Source organism: Echinops telfairi, unplaced genomic scaffold (assembly GCF_000313985.2).
Source record: "Echinops telfairi isolate 266 unplaced genomic scaffold, ASM31398v2 ScPeMD7_53;HRSCAF=182, whole genome shotgun sequence".
Taxonomy (NCBI): domain Eukaryota; kingdom Metazoa; phylum Chordata; class Mammalia; order Afrosoricida; family Tenrecidae; genus Echinops; species Echinops telfairi.
The window spans coordinates 15969668-15992590 of NW_022103951.1; the positions used below are offsets into that span (position 1 = coordinate 15969668).

Below are 22923 nucleotides of genomic sequence, written 5' to 3' on the forward strand. Positions count from 1 at the left end.
TAGTAACTTCTATCAAAGTTGAAGTATGACGTGCTTGCAACCAGCTCATTTCATCACTGGAAGCAAATATTAAGAAGACTTAGTTCAAGAACATCCGGGTTGGGCTGTGATTGTTTAGGACTAACGTGCTGGGTGAATCCATTGAATTTCCATCCATTGGCATCATGAATTCTAATTTCAAAGTTGGAATACAGCATAGAGCCAGGGAAGGCATCATGAATGCCGGGATCTATGGGGAAGGTCTGGAAGGGCTATTAGATGCCGACTTGTCAACCACTCGCTTCTTTGTCTTTGCTATAGAACTCTAATTTACTTTCACAGACCAAGAGAAAGACTACATTTGCTCTCACACAAAAAACCAAACTCACTGTCATCAAGTTGATTCCAATTCACAGCAATGCTCTATAGTTTTTATGACTGTCATTCTTGACAGGAACACACAGCTTCCTTCATCTTTCTCCTGAGGAGTTGGTGAGTTTGAACCATGGGCCTCATAGCAACAGCCCGGCATCTAACGCACAGAGCCACCAGGGGTGTCTATTTTCAAAAAATGCATTAGATTTTGCTTCTGGAAACATTTCTTTAAAAGTGAACTCAATAGTCCACATGAGTACTTTTTACCCTTTCGAAAGTTTTCTTCTTGGGAGGTAGAAATGTTGGCTGGAGCGGAGTTTGGGGCTTAGATGGTGTCATGGGCTGACATCAAGTAGACATACTTGGGTGAAGGAAGAGGTGGAGCCTAGCCTATGAATCAAGTTGCAGCCTGATAACAACTCATTGGGGATGTGGCCTTTGGTACAAGCGAGAGACCCAGAGCAGATTAGAGCCCTATTGTGGCTTTGCCTTCTGCTGGATCTGGGTCTGGAATCTGTTTTTTCAATATCTGATGGGGGTGCCTGCTCATCTCAGGATCCATCGGCAGACTGCCGGCCTCGGATTTATTCAGCCAACCTCGGATTCATTTACTTCTACCTCCACTAGCCTGTGGCCCTCCTGCTTCCTATTCATCAACTTTGGCAGCTACACAATCAGAGAAGCCTTTGCCTTACATCTGACTTACAGACTTGAGCCGGACTGTACCTACTTTTATAACTGTGTAAGCCATTTCTCTCTCTCATTTATAATATATTATTATTATACTACACTATACTATACTAATTAAAGCATCACTGTTTTTGCTTCTCTGAAGATCCCAACCTAACAGGTGCTAACAATAAGATTGAAGGAGCAGAAAGATAGAAGGATCCTGGATACCCGATGATAACTGAGTTCTTGACTAGGAAACAACTACTTTCAGACTGCTTTTCTCTCTTGATCAGTGTACTTATGCCAAATAGATGAAAACGGTCTCAAAATGCAAACTTACTTGTGGTATGACTAAATAAGGAAATATGTGTGATGTTTTTTAATGCAGTGTCTGACATACAGCACAGATCCTATTAATATGTGAGTATTTTAGGACATAGGATGATGTTTCCTCAGATTTTCCCCAGTGTGGCCCAACTCAAAGAATGTAACTACCGTCATTTATTTAGGTGGACAGAAATTGTTGAATTGGTGTCAGTTTTGCTGGGTATATTTCCAAAAGCAAAGGGGAATGATAATGATGAGTCCACGTTACTTGGTTGTAAATACCACTTTGTGGTTACTGTTGTTAACTGCTATCCAGTTGGTCCCCAACTCATGGGAACCTCGTGCACAATGAAATAAAGTGCGGCCTGGGCCTGTGCCACGTCAGATTGGTTGTGATCCACAGGGTTTTCATTGACTGATATTCGGAAGCATATCACCAGGCCTTTCTTCCTAGGTCATCTTAGTCTGGGAGCTGCACTGGTAGCTGTTCAACAGCATAGCAACACTCAAGCCTCCACGGACTGTTTGTGGTAGCTGTGCATGAGGTCCATTGATGAACTCTGGGCAGAAAGGCAAGAATCTTACCCCTGAACCGCCACTGTCCTCAAACACCCCTAGTAGCTCAGTATCAAAACACTAATACTTAGCATTAGAATTGTAATTGCCTGATGTTTTCTTGATTACATGTTATTTATGACATCACAATCTAAACCTCTTTTGTTCACAGCCATCTATAAAAATGTGTGGCTTTTGGAACAAAAAATGAGAGAGATGGAGAATAAAAGCTTTGTTATGCTTTCTAACCAGCAGGATACAAAAAAAAGGAAATGTTTCATCTAACTTCCTTCTTTCATATGGTAAAGAGCCACCTCCATAAATGGGTGTACCTGGTCAGCCCCAATAATTCAATGCTCATCTATGAACTGAAAGTCTGGTGATTCAAGTTTCATCCAGTGGTGCCTTTTTTTGGGTTTAATTCTGAAAAATCATAAGCACCAGAAAACCCAACGGAGCACAGGTCTACGCTGACACACAAGGTAGGGGATAGGGATGGGAACACAGTCGGAAGTGACTTGACAGCAACTGGTTTGTTTCCCACATAAACAGGAGTGTATATGGCTTGAGTGTTTAATGAGTCAGGAAGTAACGATGTACTGATCCATTTTATTTTACTCTTGCAGTTGGTATCATTTTATTTTAACCCAAAGGCATATTGTTAGAGAGTACAGTTCTGAAAACATTTTTGTAATCCATCAGTTTCACCTAAAATGTTCACAACTCTCATTTCTGTTGTACTTGAGTTTTGATAATTCTATCAACCATCCAGATCAGAACAGTCAATGCATACTTCAGGATTTATTTAATCCTGGCTTCTACTTTTGGAGTAGTCATCTCACGCTTGTTTTCCTTTTCTGGGATATTCCAGACTTGAAGCCTTGTTCGGTTGTAATTCCCAATTTGGTCGGAAGTTTTGGCCTCTGGGGGTAGACAAATAAAGCCCCACACTGAGAATTCTGATCTCAGATGGTGACTTTTGATGATCATTGACTATTTCTTTTTATGATTTTGCAAATCATTTAATTAATGTTTCCTTATTATAAAGGGAATTTTAACTTTCACAGTTGAGTGGTGGGGGAAGGACGATGCCTTTAGTTCATGCATTTTGACTCACAGTAGAGCCCTCACTTCATTAAACAATGTGGTTGGAATTATTCGTTTCTTTTCTCTTACATTACCAGATCATTTATAACTCCAGGCAACGTACCATCATTTCCTCTGTTCTTCTATTTGGGAAGTATTTTAGCTTTGGAAACATCATGAAAGGGTTTCTGTTGACACACTAGGAACCCACCTTTCCACCACATTTTTAGTCCAAATGGAATAAGCCAAAATTAAAAAATCTGAACAATTTGGATGAAAGTAACAGATAACCAAGCACTATGAACAAAAACTTGATTTATTTCATATATATATCCTCTAGTAATTTATACTAGCTTCTCCAATTTTCAATGTCTTTTTCTATTTCCAGTGCTTAAAAATCATAATTTTAAAACATAAGTACTGTTTTATATACACTGTGATTTATTTATTCATTTTACTTCTAACTATGAATGATGTGGCCTCCAAGTATCCACTTGGAAAGAATGAGTAGAGGGAGGAATCACTGTATTTCTCTAACACGGTAAAATTTAAAATTTCACATCATATACCTGGAGTTTTGACTATATGAAAAATAGCCGAATGTCATCACTTTCTTATATATTTCTTTTACATGTATATATATGTATAGTATAAACAGAATACGTCTGATTAGTACATTTCAACATTTCATCAATGTGACTTTTATCTCCTCTATTTTATACAAAATAACAAAATATACAGACAGAAGAAAGGAGACATCTGTTCATCGTACACACAAAGTAAATCAAAGTTTCATGTATGGCTTTGCAAAGGTAGATTATGACGTGACTTTCACACTTTATTTATTTAAAAGCATCTTGAGAGAACGTGTTAGTGTGCTTACGATAGCGGCCATGGTGGTTGAATGTCGCATCGAGAGTCCAGCAGTGGGATCCCCTGTCGTTTTCCCAGCAGCTACCTCAGCAGCTTTCAGGAGGCAAATGTAGTTGATGACCACTTCATCTATCTTCGCTACAATTTCCTGCCTCTGCGCTTCTGAGTTCACAACTTTAACCAATCGCATGCAAGCTTCTGTTAGGCAACAGAGCACTTGAAAGCTGGAAGTCATAGCTAGGAGCATCTCCTCTGGGCTTTTCTCGGCCATCGCCATTTTCCTGCAGGCGCTTCCCAGCTGTCTGGATGCGATGGATAACAGTTGCTTGTACTGAGAAAGTGTAAGGTCATACGTTTCAGGGTGAGGCTCCTCTCTTTTCCCCGTGGTTGCTCTGACGAGGCAGAGAAGCTCATTGGCATCATTCTGGGCTGCGAAGAACCCATCGGGCATTGAATATGTGCTCTCCTTTAGGGCATTTATTCTTGCAATCCGGGCATCAAAAGCCAGGTTGCTGAAGTCCAAGTCATCTCGTCCACTGAGGTCTCCCTCCCAAGGCTTCAGCACTGAACATTTGGACAGCTCCCCCCCTTTCTTCTGAATCTCAGTAGCCAGAGGTGGGCTGGATGGGTCTGGCATGGCTTGAGTCATTTGTGGTTGATAGAGGCAAGAGACCCGGTGGGTGACATCTTCCCCCTCGTCGTCGTCCTCATCAACATCATCATCCTTCCCTCGGTTCAGGAAGCAGTAGCTGAAAGGCCCGCGGCACCTCCAGTTGCTGCCCTCGAGCTTCCGCAAGGGTAATGTCCTATACAGTTTCGAGTCTTTCTGGCTCACCGGGGATCCCTTGGGAGCCTTCCCCTCAGAGCTGAAATGCATCAAGCTTTGTGAAAGGCTTTTGGTGAGCTTCTTCCCCAGGGGGAGTTCGGCTCGTCTTTCGGAACTGGTCTCCGGCGCTTCGGTGATAACTGGACACTTGACGCTGACTGCAGCCTTGGTCCTCTCTTGGAAGGTCTCCATACCTACAGATCCCAAGAGGGCACTGCTGCTGCGTCTCAGCACTCTCTGGCTAGGTGGTGTCCTGAGGCTTCCCCCTCTCAGATCCAGTGGCCTCCAGCTCACAGCCCCTCCATATGCCTGGTTTGCTTGGGAGATATCATTAGGATCTTGATTTTCAATTGGCACCTTTGATTCCAAGTGAATGGTGGATGGTAGCAGGATGGGATCAGCTTCAGGATGTTGAGACCAAGCTGAAGGCATGCCTCCTTGTCTCTCCTTCCCAGGCTCTGTCATAGCTACACTAGGGGTGGTAGAAAAACAGAGAGAATAATTAAGCATCTCCTAGGGGCTGATTTTCATTGCATTTCTACATAATGCCCGCCATTTCCCAGGGTGCCTTCTAGGATGGCTGCCTTGCATCAGGGCCACTCTGTTTGTTAATGACACCCTCCTAAGGTCACAGAAGAGAAAGTCCCTCTCGATAAAGTTCAAGAAATACCGAAACCTGTTATTTTGGAGACTGCTGACTTATTTAGAACTTCCTAGAAACACATTCCATTTCAGGTAGGCAATCAGTTTTCATGAATTGTCTGGATCCCTGTATTTGTGTAGCAAGACATTGCACATTATTAGAAAACACATATCCTACATGTCTTCAACATATTTAAGATATTCACATTTCACTTCAAGGGAGTTGGATGAATCCTGGCATTGGCTACCTTCTTTAAAGAACTGGCCTAGTTTACTGAATGCACAGAGAGTCACTGGAAGTGTTCCTGGGCCGAGGGTTGGAAGTTCAGATACTAGACAATTCATTCCATTTTCCTCAGAAAAATTGTCATATGAAGAAAATACTCTCTATCTCCCAAAAATTTTGTGAGAAGAGGTAAGTTAGGGAAAGTTCTTTGTAAGCCACTAACATAGGACTGTGATTTAATTCGGTTAGTGGTAAAGACATTAGCTGGTTAGTGAATTAGGCAACATTCAAAGGCAGGCTTCCCAAGGCAGGTATCTATCTCTACATGGCTGAACCAGTGGTGAGTCTTCAGAAAGTAGATGACCTTGAAAGGTCAGGAGAAGACACTGACCAATGTAAGATAATCCTAACATTCATGAATTGATGGACTGTCCATTGAAATGTTTCCACAAGCTGATGAAGCACTGGAATCACTCACTCATCTATGCCAAGAAATTTGGAAGACAGCTACCTGGCCAACTGACTGGAAGAGATTCATATATTTACCCATTCTAAAGAAGGTGACTCAACAGAATGGGCAAATTGTAAGACAAAATCATTGATATCACATGGAAGTAAAGTTTTTCCGAAGATCATTCAACAAGGGTGGCAGCAGCACATTGATAGGGAGCTGCCTGAAATTTAGGCCGGATTCAGAAGAGGACCGGGAACAAAGGATATCATTGCTGAGGTCAGCTAGATCTTGGCTGAAAGCAGAGAACACCAGAACGATGTTTACCGTGTTTTATTGACTATGCAACTGTGTGAACCATAACAAAATCTGAAAAGCCTTGAGAAGAATGAGAATTTCCAAAGATTTCATTGTGCTCGTGAGGATCCTGAACATGATAGATGTGTGACCCAAACAAGAGAATACTGCATGGCTTAAAAATCAGGTGAGGGGCATGCCAGGGTGGTATCCTCATACCATAATTCTTCAGTCTGTATCCTAAGCAAATCATCAGAGCTGCTCGACTATATGAAGAACAACATTGCATCAGGTTTGGAGGAAGACTTATTAACGTGTGATATATAGTTGACTCAACCTTGCTTTCTGAAAGCCAGGAATACTTGAAGCCCTTGATGAAGATCAAGGATTATAGCCTTTGATATGAATTACAACTCAATGTAAAGAAAACTAAAACACTTGCAACTAGACCGCTAGGTAACACTATAATAAATGGAGAAAAGTTTGAAGTTGTCGAGGATGTCGTCTCGCTTGGATCCATAATCAATGCTCATGGAAGCAGCAGTCAGGAGATCAAACGACACATCGCATTGGGTAAACCTGCTGCACAAGACCTCTTTAGAGTACTGTAAAGCAAGGGTGTTATTTTGAGGACTAAGGTGAGCCTGACCCAAGTCATGGTATTTTCCATCACATCATATGCTTGTGAAAGCTGAACATTGCATAAGGAAGACTGAAGAAGAATTTGCGTTTGAATTATGGCACTGATGAAGAATATTGAAAGTGCCACGCCTGTCTAAAAAACAAACACGTATGTCTTAGAAGAAGTATGGCCAAAATGCTCCTTAGAAGCAAGTATGGTGAGAAGTTGTCTCATATACTTTGAACATATTGTCAGGAGAGACCAGTCCCTGGAAAAGGACATCAAACTTGGTAAGGTAGAGGAGGATCAACAAAAGAGGAAGACTCGCAATGAGTTGGATTGACATAGTGACTGCAACAATGGGCTCAAACATAACTCAAACATAAGAACAATTGTGAGGATCTCCCTGGACTAGGGGGTGTTTTGTTCTGTTGTACACAGGGTCCCTATGAGTTGGAACCAATTCGATGGCACCTAACAAGTCAGCCCTAGGGGCAGAAAGCTATTGATGATATAATTTAAAATAAAAATGTAGGCTGGCCAAGGGTATAGGTGAGGGAGAGATGTGCACACTGGGTAGGATTGGTGAAGGCAGGCCCAGAAGGTGGCCTTGTTCTAGTTTCTACATGGATCTGGATTTTATGAATTGGGGGTAGAAAAACCTTTCTGACTCTGAGGTATGTCTGAGACTTTAGAATATTCTTCCAGGAAAGTTTTAGAAAACAGCAACAAGTAGGGAAGAATCCCAATGGACGGATGAGAGGCAGGAGAAGCAGCCACATAAACTCCCCAAACCTCTCCCAGCTCCCTCAGAACCGGCTGTGTTTGCCGGCCTTCCCTCTCAATATGGAAAAGCCAAAATTGGAAATAGATAACTTGACGAAGGAAATCAAACTCTTTTGTGATTCTAGCAATACTATTCTTTAATGAGAAGTCATACTGGTGACTGCTCAAAGCCTACATTTTGAATTCAGAAAGAAACTCTTGCTCCATCAAAGAACTCATGCCATTTTCACCATCCTTGCTGAGCTAGAAACTCAATATTTATGAAGCACTGGTGAATCAGTGATTGCTGTTTCACCTAACCATGGTACTGTAGCTTTTAAATTTTTTATTCTCCCCTTTAATTTTCATTCAGATTTTGTCTTTTCAGACCTGTTGTAAATTCAATTTGCACACCCCTGGTGTGCAGTGCAAAGAGCTACATCCATTATTTCTGTACCTGTGGTTTCCTTAATCTTGGGGAGCCGATGACATCCATCTCTCAAAGTGCCAAACAGGGGTTCGGCATTAATGGCTGTGTGCATTGCAGGAACGGCCATCCTCGGACACATCCCCTCTGTTGGAGGGTGCACTTCCTTAAAGGTGCCTCCGTGGCTGGGAAGCCCAGCAGCTCTCTCCTCTGAAGGAATGTAACTTATGCCTTTCCCCGAGGCATCGGGAATCAGGTGCTTCCCAATGGAGGCGCAGAGCGGGGACTCCGCAGGTGTGGCACAAGCACTGCCACTGCTGCCTGTGCCACAGCCCGCATCCACTGAAGAGCCCTGGGAGCTCTGTAGAGAAAAGTGGCCCTCGCTCTGCAGTGAAGACATCCGCTTGGCCAAGTGGTACTCACAGAGCCGGGATACATTCTCTTCTGCCTCCGGCAGCTTAGGAGGATGGTCATGGGAGGACGAGTCAGCATCCTCTGGGTTGTTCACGTCTTTGGCTGAGGATACACAGGTCACATCAGTTAAAAAGCGGTCTCCTTGGCCAATTACAGAACCTTCATTGGCTTCTCCCTCAGGAAGCCCTTCTTCTTTGCCCTCGGCCTCTCTTGGCCCAAGACCTAAAGCTCTTGCAAAGGTTTGTCCGGCTGCAGCTTGCAGTCCAGTCTTTTCAGCCACCCCACCCTCGGCGGCCATGTACCATCTTTGGCTGTCTTTGCGAAAGGCAGTTCTCTCCAGGTTAAAAGTGCTTAGGTGTTGACTCTCCCTTGAAGCCACAGTACCAAATGTACCTTTGGCATCCTCCGCCACCTCAGGTGTTTTGGTCCCCTGCTGTTTCTTCCCTGGCATGTCCCCATTTGGGGGTGTTTTCCCCTCCCCGCTGGCCAGCTTGCATTTCCTCTTGCTGGTGCAGGAGTACGCCACTGACCCCATGTGCAATTTGCTGAAAAAGTCTGTGACGGACTTGGTCTCCATGGTCTCGGGCTCCATCTCCATGTGGTCAGAGTGAAGGATCTGCTTGGAAGGCACAACTTTGGGTGGGAGGTCAGTCGCTGTGCGAGCCGACAGGGCATGGGAGGACTTTGGAGGCAAGCCCCCAGCGGGGGGTTTGGAGGTGGGAAACTCTGTCTGCTCTTCAGCAAGGGGGTGGTAACCTTCGTGGGTGGCCAAGAACATGCGGGAGAGGTTTTCTGACTGCTTCTGTGCTGTTGCCAGTTCAGAACTCTCCGTCATTTCAGAAGAGTTAGTTTCATTGCCTGAGTCTGACGAAGACTCAGGACTATAAGCCCGCAACATGGCTACACCTGCATGCCGTAAAAGATAAGAACTGGTTAATGCGTGTGTCAGAGGCACTTGAAGACATGTAAGAAAACGGGGCTCATCATGATTTCAAAAATGAAAACAAAACCAAAACCAAACCAAAAGCAAATATTTCCCTTTTTAATAAAGACGCTGAGTTTATTGCACAGTTGGTCCGAAAAATGGGGGGCAAAATCATGCTGCATGTTAAAAAACAAAACAAAACAAATAAAACAACCAAAAAACCAACAACAAAAGGAAGCCACATACACACAAAAATAACAAAATCACCCATGATGGTTGTTTCAGCATGTGGGTGAAATGGAGGACATCGTATCATAGGACTCCGGGGCAAATGGTTTGAAAGGATGAAATGATACGGTTATCAGTGAATAAACGTAACAATCGTGAAAGAACCTGAATTGTCACTGGTCTGCTGTTCTTCAGACAGGGACAGAGATTCTAGAACTTCCAGTGTGGAGACAGCAGTGTCCAGCCCCTTCTCACACTTTCCCTCGGCGCTGGTGGGCACCGCGTCAATGAGGGACACAGGGATCTCATCTTTTTGCTGGCTGTTGCCTTGCTCCTTGTCCACTCGGAAGGAGGCTGCTTGGCTCTGAGAGTCTTCCTCATCCGAACTGTCTCTAAAGCCAGGCGGTGGTGCAGCGATGGCCATGTTCAAGGAGCGTAACAGGAAGTCATCCTCGTTGTCATCGCCCTCAGGAGGGGGCAGGGACGTGAGGTCGATGATGTCATCACTGGACCCCGCCAGGTTGAGAAGGGGTGGCTGGTCCATCTCTCCCACCACCAGGTCCTCCTCGCAGCTCACCTCATCCTCATCCTCTGCATCATCGGTGTTTTCTGAGTAACAGATGTCATGCAGGAGGGGCTCCTCGATCCCTTCAGTGGCCTCAAAGTTCTTCACGTCACCGATGTTCGCATAAACGGAATTGGCCACAAACTGGAGGCTCTCTGAATCTGGAGCTAGATCCAGGCCCTTCATGTCATTGGCACTGCTCATGTAGAGGGTCCTCTGCTTCTCCGGCATCTCGGGGCTCTCCTCCAACAGTCGTTCATAGCCGAGAGTTGGGGGGCTCATGGCATCATCCAAGGCGAGATCGCCAAAAATAAAGGACACTTTAGAGCTTCTTGGAGACTCCTGTGCTTTCTTTAGAGTTTCTGGGCCGGAGAGAGCCAACAGCGAGCGCTGGGCTAGACTTCGGTAGTCTGCCTCACAGGGGGCACCGCCCGGCTGGGCCAGTGGCGGGTCTAGTTCATCAGAATTATAGGAATTGTCTATGTACAAGTGTCGGTGGTCTTTGGAACACAAGGGGCCATCTGCAATGTCCACGACCTTCTGGTTTGCATCTATATATGTGATCTGCGCTTCTTGCTCCCCTTCGCCAATAAAGGTGGTCATTTGGGGTTCACAGTTCCAATCTGGCCCCAGGAGATTAGGCTTTCCTTTGCTCTCAGTTCCTACAGAGAAAAAATCATGCAAACATATTACTCGGCTGCCTGCTTTCTAGGAGAGTTTTGCCTCTGTTTTTAAATGCAATGACTTGTAGCATCACTTGTGTAAATAGCGATATTCGGCGTTCCAAATGTACTACCAGATGTTTGGGGTTTCAGGCATAAGGACCTCTTGACCTTAGTCAAATGGATACTTCGTAGAATATAATTGCTATTTGATAAAATATAATACCATCTGGGAGTAGGGAACTATCGCTTAATCCTATCCAATCCTTGGTTCTATTATTAAAAGCCTTCATTCATGTCTATGGATGTTAATATAAAACAAGCCTTTTAAAATCCTTAAAAGCAGTGTTTCAATACGCCATTATTCCCAAAACTAGATTGCTCTTATCTTTATAAAACAAGATCTAATAGTCTTCATTTCGTGAAAGAGGATATTGGGCTTTTTTCTCATTGAGTTCAAAGAAGGTCAAGGGTCCTCATACTTCTACCACCCCCTTTTAGGAAATTCAAGTAAATATTGTAATAGATATCCTGATAACCTCTTTCTCCAGCCCCTTTGTATTCGAGTGGGTATTATATATTCATGTGCAAATGTCAGTATGTATGCTTGTATGCGTGGATATATATTCACCTATATATTTATAAACATAATGCATGAGATAGAGCATTCACAGGCAGTATAGTTCTCTCTGCTATTTCTAAGTATAGCTGATCACTTGACAAACCTCAGGTTTTGTTTGCATCAGGGCCCTCCTGAAGCTTTGTTTGATGGGCTTCATGAATTCAAAGTGAGAAACTCTCATTTAAACACTCGTGTTTTGTTTCTTCCTCAGGGAGTTTCCAAGGGGGAATTTTGATGTCGAGATTCATCTCTGACATTTAACAAGACAGAGCACTGGGTTCGGCTGCCAATATTGTTTGCGTCAATTTCAGAGGGAACATTTTGAAGATAGGATAAGTAACCATTGTAGCAAATCTTAGAGTCATACCATTCTCCCTGCCACTCCCCCCAAGTGTCTGCTGGCCCAAACTTGGAGAACACTGACATGAGATACACAAGGCATGAGGGAGAAATGCAACAGACATCAGTTTTACCAAAGAGGTTATTGCTTCCCACAAATGACAGCACGGACATACTATGAGTTGCATTGTGTCCTCCGTCCCCACCCCACCAAATCGGTGTGATAATCCCATCTGGGAATAGAGTTTTCTTTGTTATGTTCATCAGGCTATGCCAATGTTGTAAGCAATCACTTCAGGTATAAGAACGAAGTGGTTTCGGGCCGGAAGTAAACAGAGATGGCGAAACGACTGATGCCACATAGAGGAACTTGGGAATAGGTGCTGAGAGAACCGGCCGAGAGAGCCTTCCCTGGAACCTATGCCCATCTCTTAAACTGTGAGAAAATAAGCTTCTGTTCATTGAAGGCACCCACGTGTGGTATTTCTATTATAGTACCATTAAGAGACTAAGATAGTACATAATATTGAACAGTGGTCATAGTCATATTAATATGCATATATATATATATATCTGCAGTGAGTAAAACGAATCATTTCAAAGACATTGAGTCACACACTAACGATATTGGCATCTTACCTGATAAAACATATATCTTATGGGAGGTGGTACAGCATTGTCTTATTAACAGCCATTAAACCTCGGATTATGATGGTATTACGTGTACATGTGAAGCTATGTGCGCATGTCTATTGGGAGTGTGGATTGTTGGGGGAGGAAGAGAAGTTCAGTGAACTATCTGTGTTACAACTCTGGGTTTGGGCCAGGGGTTGGCCAACTCTTTCTTCAAAAGAAGGGTCAGATGGTGAATCTTTTATGTTTTGTGGACCAGATACTCAGCTGAGCAACTACTCAGCCCTGCTGCTGTGGCTCCCAAGCAGTTCCAGATGAAACGTAAAAGAATGCACGTCGTGGGTTGAGTGGTGGCCCCCAAAAGATATATTCTCTAGGGCCTGTGAATATGCACTTGTTGGGCTAAAGGGTTTTACAGCTAAGGATCTCAAGATGAGGTCATCCTGGCTTATCCAAGCGGGCCTTAAATCCAGTGACCAGCGTACATATGAGAGGCGAGAAAAAGACACACAGAGAAGGGAAAGCCATGGGAAGATGGAGGCCGAGATTGGTGTGATGTCGCCACTAAGTGTGATGACAACCTCCAAAAGCTGGAAGAGGCAAGGAGGGCCTCTCCCCCAGCGTCTTCTGAGGGTGGGCAGCTCTCCTGACACTTTGTTTCACATTCCGTAGCTCCAGAATTATGAGAGAATACATATCTTTGACTTGAGCTACCCCATTTGTGAGCCCTTGTTCGACCGCAGGAGACTAATACAATAGGTGTGGCTGAGTTCCAATACAATTTTATTTCCTAAAATAGGATTTGGTCCAGGGGCTACAATTTGCTAACTTCTGGTTTAAGCCAACAAGAAAAGGCAACAGGTCAGCTGGTGAAAAGCAAGCTAATGGATATTCAGACCCTGCTAGGGCCCAGAGGTATAGCAATTTTGAGAGTGCTTGAAAGTTGATTTTTTAAGACAGAGAAGAGGAAATCGGTGCTACCTACTGCTTATTAGAAGACCCAAACTAAGGTTTATGGGCACTGTGCTACAAGAGGAAAACACTCTGAATGTCAACAGCCAGCCAACGATCTGGGGAACTCTGCGGTTGGACACTGGGGTCTACACTGTTGGAGAAAGGAGACTAGTAGGGAACTAGGCTCTTCACAGTTCTTGGGTGTCGGGAGATTCTTTGGGAGTTCTTACAGAAAAACAAAAAGAACTGACCCAGGGCTTTCTGCCACTGAAGAATGCTACCGGCCCGGGTTTGCTCGGGTTTGCTCAGGTCTACAAGCGTCTTTTTGGAGGATGCTGTCTCCCTCTTGCATTCATTCTCTCCCCTTTTCCCTCAGAGAGTCGGGGGAGGTATCTGGGACAGGTGCTCTCCCCCTCCTTCTCTCTGCAGAACTGGAAGACCTCACTGAGAGGTCAATGTTTCATTCTTTCCCCATGGTCATAATACTTTCTGTAAAGAAGGCTGGGCCTTTCAACGGTTTATTAAACATTGAGTCCGGGCACCCTTTTTAAGATGGTAGGTTCCATTTTCTTCACACCTCTGTATAATTTTAACAGTCTATGGGGAAAAAGGTTTATCATTTTGAGATCCATACTAAGATTTGAAAATAAAAGGGGGAAACTGATGGCCAGTATGAAAGGATTGTGGCAAACTGCTGTGCTACCCTTCGCAATGTCAAAGGTCAGTGTTAAAGTCTGAAGAATCTCCCAGCTCCGTGAGACAAAGAGCTGGCAGAAACACTCAGCGAACTGCAGCCTAGCCTACCCTCACCACCTCCTGCTCCACCCACCCAGTTCGCTCTCAAAGACCCCTGTTGGTGTTGGACTGCTAACTGCAAAACTGGTGGTTCACAACCACTAGCCAGTCCTCAGAAGGAGGATGAGGCTGTCTGCTCTTGTGAAGAGTTATAGTCTCAGAAACCCTGCTGTGAATAAGTATGTGCTCAATGGCAGTGGGTTTGGTTTTAGGTTTCTTCTGTCTCTTAGTTTGGATTGAGTTACCTCCCTTCCCCCTTTGCTGTTCACCAGTCACCTTTTAAAATGTCCCCTATAGACAGAAGAAAGTGACAGGGGTAGGGGGGATAGTTTGCCTGCTGTTTATCCGTGCTGGAATGGTGCTAGGGTTTAAGATCTCATCTAAGACTTGAGTTGCGGAAAAAAACAAATGCAGCAGCCCCACCCCCACCCCCAACCCTCTTTGCACTCAAATTCTTGTTTTCACTTGAGATTGTTGCAATTCAGCCGGTTTGGACTAGCAAAACCACCTGGGAAAGCGCAGCCTTTTTGATAAGGAGTGGAGGGACTTGAGGGAGTGAGAGGATGCCTCCCGTTTGGCTGAACCAGGGCTCCTTTGTCCCCTTGCTGAAGCTTCTGTGCATTGTAACACTCCTGGGAACCATTCCATCAACTTGCTACAGAGTTGAAGGTTTCTAACTTGCTTGCCTTTCACTGAATTTTAGAAGCGGTTTTGGGAGGCCTGAACCCAGCTGCTTCCTTCGGGCAAGTGTCTGCAGAAAGAAACACCGGGCCTCTGTGCTTGGTGAAAACAGTGACAGGCACCCCAGACCTTGTCGGTGGCATCAATTTGCAAGGAGGGCGGGCACAGCTGTTACATTTGAGATTTTCTGCAAACCAAGTCCTCAGCAGACCTGGTCTCTACCCATGTCACATGTCCAACATGGATGAACAGCAGGCCACCTCTAGTTCCAGGTGCTATCAAAGGTACTCAACCCTGAAGAATAAAAGAACCCCGCAAACAAATGAAAACAACAGTCCTATCATGTTCATCAAAGGCGAGGCGCCCCTGTCCGCATTTGGGAGCTCTGGGTTCATCGTTAAGTGGCTGATGGGAATGATTCGCTTTCTTTGGCATTTGGATCTTCCTGCTGCTGAAGCAAGATGGCTGCCAGGGTGGAGGAATTCTCTTCTAAATAATTCAAGTCAAATCCTCGGGCAACAGCCAATGTCTCTGGGTTGGAAGGATCTTGGGGGAAGGCTTGTCTGCAGTGGCAGGTGCCAAGGTGTCCTGGGATGAGGCCCATTAAGGAGAGAACAGCCCAGAAGCAAGCTGCTCACAGACACCAATGAGCTTATTCCATTTGAAGTCTCAAGGTTGGAACTACTTTAAGGACGAGGCAAGCAATCTGTGGCAGCAGCTGGGTGAAATTTGGGCATCCAATTTTTTTTATAAGGAGAATTTCTACTTTGCAAAAACCACCCTTCCTGCTGTTTTCGGTTGGGCTGTGGGAGGGTAGCCTGTGCTTCCTTGGTGCTGGAGAGAATACCTGTTTCCTGGCTTCCGGCATTGTTTTTCTTGTTGGCCATGTTAAATATCGACCTCCTGGAATCCACAAGCAGGCGGTAGTAGCCTGCTGTCAAGCAGGCCAGGTTCATGGCATCTGATGATTCCATCAGGAGTGTGATGGGCTACAAGAAAGAGAACATTTTGATTAATGCCATCCACCCATCCTTCATAATCTCCCTCAAATGCCAACAGCTTCATTTATGCTTATGACATGTAAACAAAGGGAGTTAATGGACAAATTGTTCATTGGAGAATCACTAATGGGGGTTGGGGGTGGTAAAATTCAGGCACAATGCACAGAACCTTATAGGAAAAAAAAACCATTCAGGAGATGCTGGAATGAACAACCAAGGCCAACCCAACCCAAACATGGGCTGCTTTCCAAATAGTTATTAGCATTTGAAAGAGTGGGGGTGGGTGGGGGGGAAGGCAGTTACAGGATGTGAACTTGAAGTCTGAGAATGACAGGAAGGTTAAGTTTGGAGCTCGTGAAAATTAGTGTTGAAGGGAAGTAAAAATATCAAGTGGGGATTTACTGCTGCGACTAAACTCAAAGTGTTACAGTGGTCCGGAAAGATGTTTAAAAATAATCGCAAATTCACAGGAGGGTAAAACATAGATGGGAGATGAGCAAAGGCCTTGCTAGAACTTCCTGCCAACAATGTGGTTGCCATATCGTTGGACATGGATCCTGGGCATTTGGGGAAGGACGTGTTTGATGGAAGCAATTACTGACATTCAGTTTCAAAGATTGGACTAGTTGGTGTGCTTTCATTGAAAATGACACAAAGGGAGGGACTAATAAGGGAAGTCAGCCAGGAGAGCCACCCAGAGAGGCAGAAAAACTGTGCGGCAACAGGCCTCTTGTTTTCAGTCCCATGTGCAGGACACTGGTCAAGATCAATACCCGCCCTGGAAGAATCTGACTTGCCGTGTAGAGCCCTGTACTGCTCATTGAGTTGCCTTTTCCTCCTACTTCAGTGGAGGTCTACTGTCGGCTGCCCAGCCTCTCCTGAACTGACTGCATTGCGGTGTTGCCACCCAGAATATTTACAGAGCGGCAAGAAGCCATCAGGTCTCATCATTCACTTTTGTTTGGAACAGATTACTTAGTCGTTGACTACATCCAACTCAGCCTTCCTTCGACCCTGTTCCCACGATAGGACTACTTCTCTCAGGATCATTGGTCATGGACTTGGCAAGGTATTCATTCCAAGGCCCACCACCTTCATTCAGCTTGCGTTGAGGTCAATTTGAGCCCTCCTGGATTCAGCACATGAATCCCATGAGTCACTGTCAAGATTTCGGAGCTCCACTTGTCTCTCTCATGATCATCTCTTCCTAACACAAAACAGAGTGATGCTTTCTGAGTTGCTTTCTATCTAGAATCTAGATTCGATTCTAGGTCATCTTTCTCAGATTCTATTACTCTAAATCCACTCTTCTCACACCACCCTGATGAGAGTGAAGGTGAGATGGCTCCCTCCTGGCTGGGGGCTCCTTGAAGAGTCGTCAACTCCCTTCTGGTCCAGGGTCTTTTCTCCATGAAGGCTTCTCTCACTGCCATGAAGTCAATGCTGACTCAGAGCAACCCCCTGTGGGTCTCTGAGCCTGCACTTAACAGGAGTAGAAAGCCCAGTCTTTCTCCCTCGGAGCTGTTGGTGGTTTTGAACGGCTGACCATGAGGTTCGCAGCCCAACACATAAGGTTTACAGTCTTAGAAACCCTCAGGAACAGTTCTACTCTAGCCTATAGACAATGACTGAGTGGGAAGGGGTGTGGGCTTGCCTGCGTTGGGTGCATTTTTCTGTGCCACCTCCTAGCTGTGTTGTGTTTGTGAACATCAGCAGCAAGAACAGATATTAGCTATTGAAATCAAGGTCATGGTTGACACCCAAAAGACCTACCTTCACATCTAGCACATGGAGCTCCACCCTCACCAAGCTCTCCTCTTCGGTAAACATTTCGATCCTGTTGACGTGGCTGAAGTCAGCTAAAAGAGCCACCAGATTGGTTTTGGTGTTGATGACATGGCTTATGCCATACCTGGGCCCAACCAGGAGAGTCACTTCTGAGCGCTTTTCTGCCTGCTGAGAAAGGGACAGTGGCAAAATATAAGCCGACTTGACCTCTGAGGCACCATGCAGAGCTGACCCCGAGAGCCTGTTCGTATAAGATTACAGTTTCTTGGTAAAGCAGTTCTGGGTTCTATTGTACTGTGGTTGTTATTGCATGCTGCCAGGTCCACTCCTACTCTACTCCCAGATGATCCTATAGGCCAGAGTAGAACTGTCCCATCAGGTTTCCTAGGCTAGAAACTTGGTGGAATCCTTTTCTCAGGCCTTTTCTCCCTTGGACTTCCTGGATCGATGTCAAACTACCAAGCTTTCAGTCAGTAGCCGCTCCCTTAACCATTGGGACATCAGGGCACCTGTTCTGGTGTACTTTTGCTTTCCAGCTGGTTTCTTCTGGTTCCACCTCCCTGCTGAGGAATTCCATTTCTAGCCCCGGGATACGGCATCACCATCCACAGTTTGACAACATCCTCAGGTGATTCTTCTAGATCCCAGGTGAATCTTCTGTCCACATTTTGCTACATTTTAGTTGAATAAGATTCCCCAGGTGATTCTTCTGGCTACGAGAGACCTACCTGGGAATCTTGTCGACATGTCGATTCTGATTCAAGAATCTCTGGGCAATGCAAATCCTCAGCAGGGGCTCGAAGCAGAATGAACTGGGTCAGAGCCCTGATTTGATTACTTCCTACATTTCCAAAACTCAGGTATATGACTGCATCAAGGTGATGCTAAATTGGGAGTAATTTTAAAAGTCAGTCTTAGCAGAGCACAGGATATGTATAATCATAGCAGGCTCTTCAGAAGGAGTTTGAGTTTATGATCTATTTAATGTGACAGCAATGCTGGACTCAACGATTTAAGAGAAGGGCATTGTGAGACTCCTTTGGTTCTCTTGGTGAGAATCACCATTTTTTTTGTAGGCCATTCAGCAGCGGCGTTATCTAGTCGAACCTTTCCTCTGATATGTTCGGGCTGTGGGGAAGTCGATGAGAAATGCAGGCTGGGAAAGCTTCACAGCTGATATGCTTTGTCATCAGCAGTGGCTCACTCAAGGCAGCCTATGCAGCAACCGTTTGCAAGCCCCCATGGCATCTGAGAAAAAGCAAGGCCGGGAAATTACCACTAACGTAGCCTTGAACACGCGGCCTCCGTACAATCGTAGGTCGCTCAGGAACTTGAGGTAATGGACCTTGGCTTGCAGTGCAGAGAGCTGTGGAGAGATGAGAAAACTCTGGTATTAACTCCTTTGAACGTGACGTGAGCTGGGGTCCAGCTGAAAACCAGAGTGCAAAAGGATGGTTCTCCTGTAGAGGAGATGGGGTGTGACAAGGACGCTTCATTAAGAGTGGAAGTACATTGCTACGTATATGGTTTCCTGAGGAACGACGACAACACGACAGCAGGATGAACATGATTATTTATTTGGAGGGAACTCCATGGAGGACTGACTCCTTAAGTCTGGTAGCTAAGGCAGGGCAGGCAACAGCCTGAAACAAAACGATCACATGTCCATGGAAACGTATCTTCATAGGGAGATTTTGAGGGGGGTGACTGGAGCTTTTCCATTGCAATTAGGGACAAAGGTTGGCTTTTTACCACTCCCATAGCAGGGGTGGGGGGAGGGGTTCACCTGTAGTGCTTCCACTGTGGGAGCTGTTTTGAGTCTGGTAAGTCCTAAGGGTTTTGAAAGTCTGACAGCCAACTCAATGCAACTCAACAAATCAGCTCAATAACTCAACTCAGCTGGTGCCAACCCTTTAATATTGTGTAAATGTTCCTTCACTTTGAAACAACTGAACTCCCAACAAATTATTCATCATAATTGCCTTCATTTGCTGCAGGAGCAGCTTTGAAGTCATGGAAAAGACTTGAGGACTTTCTTATTTAGGGATACAGAAGGACCATTTGCAGCTGTTCGGACTCACCTACAAATTTGACTTAAAGACATACTGAAGAGTGTATCTGAGATTTCATCTCAGTGGTAACCTGTAATCAATGTAAAGCCTTTCAATGGGCACCTATCCTTCCCCTCCCAGGTTTCTTTGAGTGTTTGCAAGTTTTCATTGGAAAATTAGCTTTCTGAGCTCCGATCATTGTGAAGATATTTAAATTTGCGATATAAGTCCCTGTTTTATGAACTCAATCCTGGAAGACTATTGCAATTCATATATTAACAAATGATATTGTATCCAGGTACCAGTTCTCTTTATAAAAACTTAAAAATGTAGGCTCCCACATCATAAAAAGTGTGCTTGATTTTTAAAAAAAAAGGGGGGCGAAAGCTGATGTTTTGTAGTGAATGTGTCTGGAGTGTTTATTAGGGGCAAACATGTCCAATAAGTTGTAAGTCACCATGATGAGACAATGACTGTGAAATGCTGTCATCAACCTCAGGTGAATTGCCACCTCATTTTCTAACTGCACCCTAATGGACTTCCCTTTGCGTCATTGTTATTTAGCGCATGTGTCCATCCCTTGTGGTTGTTATTTGCTGCGGAGTCAGCTCCCACTCATGACGACCTCCATGTCTTTGAAAAACCGCAAACCCAAAAACCCAAACCAAACTCACTTCCATGGAGTTGATTCTGACTCAGTGACCTTGTGGGACAGGAGAATTGCCCCTGTGGATTTCTGAGACTTTACATCTTTAAGGGAGCAGACAGCCACTTCTTTCTCTCCTAAAGCAACTGGTAGGTTCGAACAGCTAATCTTGAGGTTAAGAGCTCAATTCACAGCCCATTGCCACCAGGCACTGGAGCCCTGGTGGAGCAGTGGTTATATGTTGGGTTGCTAACCTAAAGGCCAGCAGTTCCAAACCACGTGCGGCTCTGAGGGAGGGAGAAAGATGAGGCTTTCTACTCTCTTAAAGAGCTACAATCTCAGAAACGCACTGGGTCACTATGAGTCAGAATTAACTCGGTGGCAGTGAATGTCTTGTGCGTGTGGGTGGGTGGGTGGTGATGGTGGCAAAACAAAACAAAGAACTTTTTCAATTGACAGAAAAGCCAACCATTTACTCCTGGCTGGAGAATGCAACCTTCTTTGAAGAATAGTAGTAGAAGGATAGACAGACTGCTTTTAAAGCAGTTGTCTAAATGACCACAAGACCAGCAGCCCAGGCTTGCACAAAACCATAAATCATTAATAAGAAATGGGTCTCTGGGTAACTATACGAAATGAAATTTAGACAACTTGGTCCATGACTGCTCACTGTGATCTGAGGCACCATCCCCAAGAAACTGGGAAGTCAGAAGTGTGTTGAACCTGATGACATGTTAACAAAAGAAAGACCATGGGGGTAAGATGAGGATGAAATGCAAATAAGCCAGTAACAATGACTCAACTCTAATCCCAAGGCCAAAGAATTACCCAAGTAAACCACAACAGGTATTACAGTCCCAAGAGCCTCCTCGCCAGTATCAATTCGAAACTCTTCTTGGATTGTGAGATGGCATTCGATTTTACCAGTCCTGTGTTTTAAAACTTCTTCACTTTCTGCTTTCCCCAAATGCTTTGCTTTTTATTACCTATAAACCATACCTCCCTCCATCTTCTGACCAACGGTGAATTTTAAAATGTTCTTGGAGTTTCTTGTACTTAATAAAAAAGAGGAGATTTTAGCACTCATAAAGATGAATGAAATGATTTTGATACTCCATTCAAAAGTGTGGTTTGATTCAGTGGTTCTCCACCAGGGGGCAGTTTGGCTCTCAGGGGGCATTGGGCCATGTCTGTAGCTATTTTTGGCCTCACACCTGAGAGGGTGCTACTGGTATGGAGTGGCAATAGGCCTGGGGTGTCACTAACCCCCTACAAGAAACAGGAAAGCCCTCATGAAAAAAAGAATGATCCATTCTACATGTCATTAGTGCTGAGGCAAAGAAATTGAGGTTTAAGGAATATTCCACCTTGTCTCCATGGAGCCTTTGGTGGCATCTGTGCAGTTAAGCTGACCTGAGTGGCAAGTGAGCATGATGGAAATGTAGATGATCGTGCAATTCTCTCCTCTAATCATGAGGTCTTAGAACAGGGATAGGGAACATCGGACCCATGGGCCATATAAGGCCCACGAAGTCAAGACCAGCTAAATCACAGACCGCACCAAAGAGAAGCATTTCCAGCCAGCCCATTAAATGTTTGACCAAATATAGCGGGCTAATTTTTCAGCTGGTAATTTTTGATGGCCAGTGAAGGATATAAATATTAAAATGGTCCTTGGCAGAAAAAAAGTTCCCCACCCCTGTCTTAAAGGCTACCCAAATGTTCTCCTGCATGCACAGAAACAGACATAGGCAAAGCACAGCAAGTCTCTCTCTAGCTTACAAGGAAGAATTGTGTTTTCATAAGGATGCTTACTTTTTTCATTAGTCTTGGAAACGTGCTAGCAATTTTTAAAAAGCCCTAACCCGCTACTTCTTCTGGAAATATGGTGCTAAGTATTTTATCCAGAGGCTAATTTTAAACATTTTTTAAATGCATGCAAATCTCTCTCTTTAACATCTATTTTCTATTAAGATGCAAATGTGATACCTTTTTACCCGGTGGTACCAAGTTTTGATTTGCTTTGACAAGGTGTGAAAGAGCTTTCTTTATGTTCTTCTCTTTCATGCTTTGCAGCACAGCAGAAGGAAGAAAAGTCTCTAATCCCCATTCTTTCCTGCAAGAAAGAGTGCAACTTTAATTTCGCGTTCTTGTGATGATTAGTTATCTGAGACAAAAATGGCACTCTGATGTTTGTTGGAACAAATGAGCCCTTGATACGGCAGGAAACGTGGACAAGTCCCCAATTAGGGAAACAAGTTTTAATTTACACTCTGAAAACATTCTATTTGATCATGACTACATAGGTTGGCATATAAAAAGAAACATATTCCTTGCTCTCCAGAGAGAATGCTAACCAGGCATTTTGGAACAATGGAAATGGAAGAGATGACAACTGTTTCATCAAACCTACCGGTAAGTCTCTCGTAGTTTAGACACCTATCAGAGCTTGTATTTCAGACACCGGTCTCTCCCTCCCTCGTTGCCCATTCTCAT

At 44.6% G+C, this 22923-nt stretch overlaps 1 protein-coding gene across 2 annotated transcripts in view; it reads right to left on the bottom strand.

The window, feature by feature from the left end:
• Positions 1 to 2761: 2761 nt before the first annotated feature.
• The window catches only part of FRMPD4 (FERM and PDZ domain containing 4), an 874018-nt gene continuing 853856 nt past the window's right edge, over positions 2762 to 22923 (bottom strand). The window contains exons 11-17 of one of the 2 annotated variants that reach the window (XM_045290765.1): positions 22417 to 22543; positions 19007 to 19096; positions 17716 to 17898; positions 15789 to 15930; positions 9856 to 10917; positions 8154 to 9443; positions 2762 to 5160 (exon numbers count right to left, since the gene is read on the bottom strand). In XM_045290765.1, coding sequence (XP_045146700.1) covers positions 3833 to 5160; positions 8154 to 9443; positions 9856 to 10917; positions 15789 to 15930; positions 17716 to 17898; positions 19007 to 19096; positions 22417 to 22543 — 4222 coding nt within the window. In that variant the 3' untranslated portion in view covers positions 2762 to 3832. Of the gene's footprint in view, positions 5166 to 8153; positions 9444 to 9855; positions 10918 to 15788; positions 15931 to 17715; positions 17899 to 19006; positions 19097 to 22416; positions 22544 to 22923 lie in introns of both variants that reach the window. The other variant, XM_030885770.2, reaches the window with a different exon arrangement.